At 40.2% G+C, this 8,116-nt stretch overlaps 1 protein-coding gene across 1 annotated transcript; it reads right to left on the bottom strand.

Annotated features, from left to right (window-relative positions):
• Positions 1-234: 234 nt before the first annotated feature.
• On the bottom strand, positions 235-2,039 carry LOC128104376 (protein CTLA-2-beta-like). Its single transcript, XM_052729266.1, has 4 exons — positions 1,547-2,039; positions 1,144-1,266; positions 904-1,050; positions 235-592 (listed from the first exon to the last, which is right to left on the bottom strand). The coding sequence occupies exons 1-4, from the start codon at positions 1,631-1,633 to the stop codon at positions 584-586; spliced, it is 366 nt and encodes a 121-aa protein (XP_052585226.1). The 5' UTR covers positions 1,634-2,039; the 3' UTR covers positions 235-583.
• Between the last annotated feature and the right edge of the window lie 6,077 nt (positions 2,040-8,116).

Below are 8,116 nucleotides of genomic sequence, written 5' to 3'. Positions count from 1 at the left end.
AGACCATTGCTGAAAGAGGGCATCTAAAACCCTGGAACCAAAGCTCAACCAAGGATGTAATACTGACTTTATACTGAAAAGAGCCACAAACACTACCTCCCAGAAAGCCATTACACAGGTGTACCATCAAGCAGAATTATTTGCTTAACCACATAAAAACCTACAGAAACAAAACCAGAAAGAAAGCAGAATACTGCATTTAAAACCAAGGTTTTTTTTTTTTTTTTTTTTAGACATTACAGTGTATGTTCTTTTTATTTAAGAAAAATTTAAAGATCCTTGTGAGAATCAATAACATAACAGACTTCAGAGCATGTAATAAAATATTGGTAAAGTTTTGTTAGTATGAACATGACACAGAGTTCACATAACAGTGTGGACCTTACAGGTCTTGAGTGTTGGATTCCTCATAGTATAGGCTGGCCATAATAATAGGGAAACACCTGCTATTTCTTCTTTTCCCATAGTCTAGCCTTGTCAATACCATGTAGCTCACATCTTGGGGCAGAATGCTCCTCAGGCAATGGCACAGTAATTTCTTCACTCCTTGGCTATCTTTGTGTTGCCATCCAAGTCCCAACTGTTACTCTGGCTGGAAGAAAAACCCACGTAGTATTAACTTGAAAGAATGCAGCACAGTGGCTTTATCACAGTGTCTGCGCTGGACTTCTACCATTCATGTTCACCAGCCATATTCAAACCAAACTAACAGAGCATCTACCATGAGCAAGAAGAAAAAGTTGTCATCCATAACCAAATATCAACTCTAGTTGCTATTCACAGAGCTGAACACTTAGTCAGCAGTGAACTGTTTGTTTTTCTACAGCTGACGTAAGTGAGACCTTCAGTTCCTTCTTGGCTTTCCTGTGGGTAGTTGAGGATGGGAATGTGACACTGTCATACCTGATCCTTCTCAGGTATCATATTGTTTTCCTCTGTCAAATCCTCAAATTCAGGAATATCACTAAAGAGATGTGTGTTGATTATCTCCTGGTCTTCTAATACTGAGTCTGAAGAGCGAGTCATCACTTCCCAGAATTCATCATTAGTCTTTATGGAAAAGCAAATAAAACATTGAAAACCAACAGATACCAGAAAAATGTGAAAAGAAAAACTACAGTTAACAATTCCCATGTCACTCACCAAATCACTAAATTCATTCAGGCCCATGCAGAAGCTGGCCATGCCCTGCTCATATTCTGCATTGTGCTCCTCAATTTTCTTCTTATTTTCCTCCCACACCATTCTCCTGTGTCTTTCTTCATCCTGGAAATAAATACAAAAGATAATATTTCTTTCATATTAACCCCCACACAAGCTGACCAAGTAAAGTGTAGTGCGAGGTAAAGAGGATCCATGGAGAGGGGTCTCAGGACACTACGTTCTCCACACTCAGGGGATAAGAAATGCTGGCCACCTTGAGTTCATAATACATGTCTTTAGGCAATTCCTGGTGACAACCGGTCTCTGTGGCCACTTTTATGTTCAGGAACTCCTTACAGTTAAGATCATTCTCTTTGAGATCCCTCTGGACTATGTTACCAACCTGGCTGTAAGTTTTCTCGTATTTCCTCTTCCACTCCTGCCATTCCGCATCCAAACTGGGATCAGGTGATGGAGAAGCTGAAGCCATTTCCAAGCAAAGGATGGTTACGAAAACAGTAGGAGTCAGTTATCAAAAACCTAGAGAAAGAAGTCTAGGGTTAGCCATTCCAAAACTATTGAAATATTTTTGCAGCGTCAGTCAGCTGCATCTCCTGCCCTGTGCACCTTGGCTGGTGTCTGATTCTTGCCTGAAATTTGTAGTTTCCAAGGTAGAGGCTGAAGCCAGTACTGCATTGTCCTAGGCTGGCTAGGAGCTGCTTAAATACAAAGGAGGCCCCCAGGGCACAGGCTCAGCTCTGCCTCCAATCCAATCCCCTCCAGGTGGTGGCTCTCCCTACCTGGAGGCTTTGGCCTACCACCTGGCATCACATGCAAGCTCAGCTAGTGCATCTAGGCCACAAAGCTAAAAAATATGGCTCAGGAGACAAACTAGACCTCAGGCCCAAGCTGTGTTTTATAGGCTGTGACTTTTCTGAGAATTCTAAGACTCTAAGAATATTCTGTTTGTTACAAAATATTTTCAGGGACAGCAAAATCATGGCAGGATGACAACAACGGGGACAGCTAGTGTGTCCCACAGTCCTACCTCAGATTCTGTGTCTGTGTGGAGAGCATATGCTAGTCTAAGAACTGTGAAGGCGCTGCAGACAGCACATCAGAAGAATCAAGAAATGTGTAGGTGTCTTCGTCTGCCCTGTCTGAAACTCAGCCTATGGCAGACAGGAACGTCTTCAGAGTGCATGAAATAATCACCCCCAAACCAGAGATGTTAGAAATACTGGTCACTCAACCTGACCATCAGTGTCTCAGCCCAGGAATTCTCATCATAAATAAAGATCATCTGAGTTGCCTGAACCAAAGAAGAGATGGCTTGTGTGTTCCAAAAGGTGGCCTACAAGGTTTGACTGGACACATGAAAACTGCTGTGTGGACTTCACCATTACTCTGACTAGCACAGCTGGGCATATAATCACAAAGCAGATGTAGCAAAAGTCAGGAAAGAGGATACAGTGTGACTGAAAAACACAGAATGTAAATTACTGCATGTGAAGAGATCTGAAGCTTGTTTTTATTTTAATGTATCACAGGAAAAGATAAAAAAGTAGATCCATGCCCATTTTCTTTTGAGTTTTCTGAAGTTTTACTGTGCATTTGTCAGACAGATAATTGATATTTAAGGATGTTCGTGTGTTTCTTACAGGCAGAGTTGGATAGATACAGCCCTATAGAATGTATATGCCTTTCCCCTCAGTCAAGGTAGATGGAAGTCTGCACTGCAAATTGAAATATACAGATAATAGGAACAAAGTTTAGATTCACATTTCAAACAAAATGAAAGAAATCTCTGCATGTTTGCAGTGTACTTGGTTGGGGTTTGGGAATGTTGTCATGGTATAATCTTTGGTTAGTGTTCTGTACTTGTGTCCAGGCAGTGGGACCAGATCTTGTGCTCATTGCATGAGTTGGCTGTTTGAAACCTGGGGCCTATGCAGGATTGTTTGGCTCGGCCTGGGAGGAGGGGACTAGACCTACCTGGACTGAGTCTACCAGGTTGACCTCAGTCTGTGGGGAAGGCTTTGCCCTGGAGGAGATGGGAATGGGGGGGGTTTGGGGGGAAGGTGAGGGGGACGGGAGGGGGGAGAACAAGGGAATCCGTAGCTGATATGTAGAACTGAATTGTATTGCAAAATAAATTAAAATAAAAAAAATGTAAATGATATTGAGAAAAGACTGGAGGGCTGCCCTCTTAGACAAACTTTGCCATAATTGTAACATGGCTTTTGGCAGCAGGATCAAAGGGGTAAAGAGGATCAGATCTGTCCTTTCACACCAACAGTTGGTGGGTATTTAAGCCTAGTTAAGTTCATCTTCTACCAGTGCCTTCTGTAGAGCTGGATTTGTAGGTAGATAGTGCTTAAATTTGTTTTTATCATCTAATGATTTAAAGTCTACTTGGGTAGAGTTGTCTGTCTAGAGATGTACAGACTCTGTGGTCTCCTAGAGTCTGTATGTCTGTCAGGCCCTTCTGTGTCGAGTCTCCATTGAGAAGCTCAGTGTTATTCCGACAGGTGTGCCTTCATGTTATTTGGTCTTTTCCCCTTGCATCTTTTAATATCTTCCTTTGATCTGCATGTTTAGTGTTTTAATTGTTATGTGTCTTGAGGATTTATTTTCTGGTCTTGTGTTTTTAGTGTTCTATATGCTTTTTGTACCTTGATAGGCACCTCCTTTGGGTTATGGAAATTTCCTTCTTGGTTTTTATTGAAAACCTTTCCTGTGCCTTTGACTTGGGTTTCTCCTCCTTCCACTGCTCCTATTACTCACAGATTTGGTTTTTCATTGTTTCCCACATTTCCTGGGTGTTTTTGCCTGGATCTTTTTAGATTTAGTGTTTTCTTTGACTGTGTGTTTTCACAGACATCAAGGGCCTTTGCTGAGGATCATTTATGGGTCCTGCCACAGACTCCAGACAGGATTCCTATCTGTTACTGAGGACTCAGGTTCGATCAAATATGTTGGGTAAATAGGTCAAATGACAGAACATTCTACATAGCAGCAAGGATTTGTTGAAAAGCCTTATTTTGTTCTGGCTGAACTCAAAACTAGCAGCTTTAAAGTTCACTAGCTATATGGGTTAGAATAACACATTCAAGTGAGGAACGTGATGCTTCCAAAATCCATATAGAACATTAAGCACTGTGTATCTTAGTCAATAAAACTCCCACCCAGGCACATGCAAGCAATCATAATTAAACTCAATGGGCCACACACTCAAAAAAGTCATTAAGGTAGAAGAGAGATATGTTGGAGAAAAACAGTGGGAGTGGGAGGCAAGAAAATTTAATGAGGGATGACAATGACTAAATATTTTATATATAGAGTTTTCAAAGTATAAAACACTTAAAATATGAATTGTATTCTATATGTCCAACAAAAATATGAAGAATGAAGTCACAAAACATCCAACAACAACAACAACAACCACATCCACTTAAACAATGTAGTAAAGGTCCTCTTCAACAAAAATATCAAGACAATTATGAAAAAATTCATGAGACTCTTGAAGATGGAAAGGAGTCCCATGGTCATCAATTGGCATAATTTTGACAGATGGCTATATTACTAAATGCTACTAGAATTTTAAACTTGTAGTGACAGTCTTCTGAAACCTTCAAGTCTCAATTCTAAATTTTATTTTGAAGCACAAAAAACTTTAGTCCAAAAAAATACTAGACAGAATAATGGTAAAGTATCACAGTAACTAATGTCACTTTACATTATAGAGTCACAGTGACAAAATCAGCACTGTATCAGAATAAATGTCATACAAATCTAAGGAATGGAATTCAAGACTCAGAAATAAACACCTACAACCGAAGTCCCCTAATGTTTGATAATGGTGTCAAAAGTGTGTATTTAAAAACTAATAACCTCTTCAATAATTGGCACCTAGAAAACTGGATATCTAAATGTAGATAACAGAGACTAGTTCCTTAGACACATACTCTCAACACATAGTCAAGTTCAACAGGATCAAAGACATTAATGTAATTGTCAAAACTTCTAAACTACTGCCGGACAATACAGGAAAATGCATCAATATCAAACAGACTAGAGCTGCCTGAAAGGGATGATAACAGGATATCATTGCAGGACAGGCCATAACTGATTGAAAAAAAAAGTAAATGAGCTTCTGAACCACCAAGAAAAAAATCAACAGGCTGAAGACAAAGCATACAGTAGGGAGAATATTTTGACAACAAATCTAAGACAGGAGATTAATATTCTAGAATATATAAACAACTTCAGGAACAAGCCTTCAGAGAATCAGCAGCTCAAAACATTGGCTACTTTTCACCTCTAGGGGGCAGTCAAAGCAAGAACAACAGCATGTAATGTTTTGGGAGTCTCTGGGATAACTCTGACCAACAACTCCAAAGAGGGCTTCTCAATCTGGTGTTGTGGATTCTCTGGGCTCTTAGAGGGAGCATTGTCAGCCCAGATTGGAAGTTTTTACTTAAACTGTATATATATTTATACACTAACTTATATGTGTCGTAGTTATTTTTAGGTGATAGTTAACCGCACAGTTTCTTTGGAGTTTTTCAGACATCCTTAATGTTATTTTGTTTCCCTCCCTCCTTCACTATTTAGCACCCTCTTCCAACCTAATTATACCCCTCTGTTTTTTCATTTCTCCCTTCAGACACCGATCTGGAGATACTGATCTGTCCCCCACTTTTCTCCTCTTTATTGCGCCCCCCCCAACCCCATCCAGCAATGGTCTCTTTCTACTTTCCTGGTGTCTACAGTTACTCCAGGTTATATACAAACATCTGAAGGTTTAGAGCTATGAACCTTTGATGAGAGAGAAAATGCAACATTTATCTTTCTGGGTCTGGGTTACCTCCCTCAATATGATCTTTTCTAGTTCCATCTATTTACTTGAAAAGTTAAAAATAGCCAATGAACTGACGAGTTATCTAAGAAGGTTTGTATATAGTTTAAAAAATTAAAGTTAGCCAGACAGTGGTGGCACACGCCTTTAGTCCCAGCGTTTGGGAGGCAGAGTCAGGTGGATCTCTGTGAGTTTGAGGCCAGCCTGGTCCGCAGAGAAAGATCCAACACAGGCATCAAAACTACACAGAGAAACCTGTCTCAAAAAACCAAAATAATCATAATCATAATCATAATCATAATCATAATAGTAAAAGTTCAATGTCCTTAGCCACAAGGGAAATGCAAATTCAAACTGCTCTCAGAGTCTCTCCACCAGTCAGAGTGTCAGGAAATCAAAGCTCATGACAAGTGCAAGCCTGAGAAAGAGTCATTGTCCACTGCTGATGGGGATGTGGACCACTGCAGACACTGGGAATTCAGTGTGCAGGCTTCTCAAGAAACAAAATCATAACTGAAACACAGCTATTCCACTACTGAGTATCCATGAGATCCTAATATACTCAAGTCATGCATACACCTGAGCTCACTGCTGCTTCATTCCCAACAGCTAAGACATGTGACCAGCCTAGACATCCACCAAATGACGAATAAATAAATGAAACATAATGTGCTCATTCAATATACTTTCCTTCAGACATAAAGAAAAATAACATCATAACATTTGTAGGAAACACATGGAAATAGAGATTATTATGTTCAGCAAATGAAACCAGGGTATTAAAGACAAATGGCATGGATATTTAAATGTGTTGGACCTGGATTTCAATGTGTGTGGCAGAGTGGCAGAGGTAGGTCCTTAAATGAGAAGGAGGACACTGAAATAGAAGAAAGGTATCATAAGTTTAAGAGACCAAGAAAGGAATTTGTTGATGGTGAATACACTCATGCTTAGGCCAGAAAAATAAGGTTATTAAATACCCTGCAGTAAGACACAGGGCTGGGTATTGGCTGTAGTCCAGCCCACTGTACAAAGTATTGTGTCACAAGATGTAAGGGCTAATTTCCATTTTAGAGAGATGTATTTATTTCATGGATTTCTGGCATGCAACTGGCACCATGAGGAAAGCAGGGTCGACTGACCTGTGTACAGCTTTGGGAAGTTAGCACAAACAGCTGTGCATATTATATATATATATTATTCATATATATGAATAATATATATAAGGAACATATGTTGTATATACCAGATGGCAATCCTGGTTGATAACATTCAATCATAGAGAGGAACTGTAACAGTTGTGCAGCTGTTACTGCTGGGGTTTGAATGTGAACTACATCCCACAGCCTCATCATTGTCATTAACTGGTAATGAGGCAGAAGGATATGGAAAGGGAACAGGGTAGAGATGGGGATTCCAGAGATTAATATAGGAAAGGTAACGGGAAAGTCATGACAGAATGTCCCTAGTCTACCTTCTAATGTGCTTACAAACACTTGGCTATTTCTCATTTAATAAATGCTCTGCTTTCTTGTAACCATCGATGTGTGTGGTGGTATTGTGTTCCCCAAAATATTGTGTACCATAATAAACTTATCTGGGTCAGAGAACAGAAAAGCCACTAGGTACTTAGGCTAGAAAATGTTGGCACTCACGCCTTTAATCCTAGCATTCCAGAGGCAGAAATCAATCTGAGATCTCTGTGAGCTCAAGGCCACATTGGAAACAGCCAGGCATGGTGACACATGCCTTTAATCCCAAGGAGTGAGCCTTTAATCCTAGGGAGTGGTGGTAGAAAGCAGAAATATATGTAAGGCGTGAGGACTAGGAACTAGAAGCATTTGGCTGGTTAAGCTTTTAGGTTTCGAGCAGCACAGTTCAGCTGAGATCCATTCGGATGAGGACTCAGAGGCTTCCAGTCTGAGGAAACAAGATCAGCTGAGAAGTTGGCCAGGTGAGGTTAGCTGTGGCTTGTTCTGTCTCTCTGATCTTCCAGTGTTCACCCCAATAACTGGCCTCAGGTTTGATTTTATTAATAAGAACTTTTAAGATTCCTGCTACACATGTGTGTTTGTAAGATCTGGGAAATGAGAGGGACTCCCCTACAAACTC

Source organism: Peromyscus californicus, unplaced genomic scaffold, assembly GCF_007827085.1.
Source record: "Peromyscus californicus insignis strain IS unplaced genomic scaffold, ASM782708v3 Scaffold_8__1_contigs__length_139910024, whole genome shotgun sequence".
Taxonomy (NCBI): Eukaryota; Metazoa; Chordata; class Mammalia; order Rodentia; family Cricetidae; genus Peromyscus; species Peromyscus californicus.
Note: the sequence above shows the minus strand (reverse complement) of the source record. Positions and strands in the feature narration are given on the sequence as shown.

Bases quoted from the DNA above. Each gene is read 5' to 3' on its own strand.
- LOC128104376 (XM_052729266.1), bottom strand. From the start codon at position 1,633: ATGGCTTCAGCTTCTCCATCACCTGATCCCAGTTTGGATGCGGAATGG. The intron at 1,267-1,546 runs GTTGGTAACATA...ATTTATTTCCAG, and splicing joins ACGAGAAAACTTACAGCCAG to GATGAAGAAAGACACAGGAG. The intron at 1,051-1,143 runs GTGAGTGACATG...TTTTCCATAAAG, and splicing joins TGAATGAATTTAGTGATTTG to ACTAATGATGAATTCTGGGA.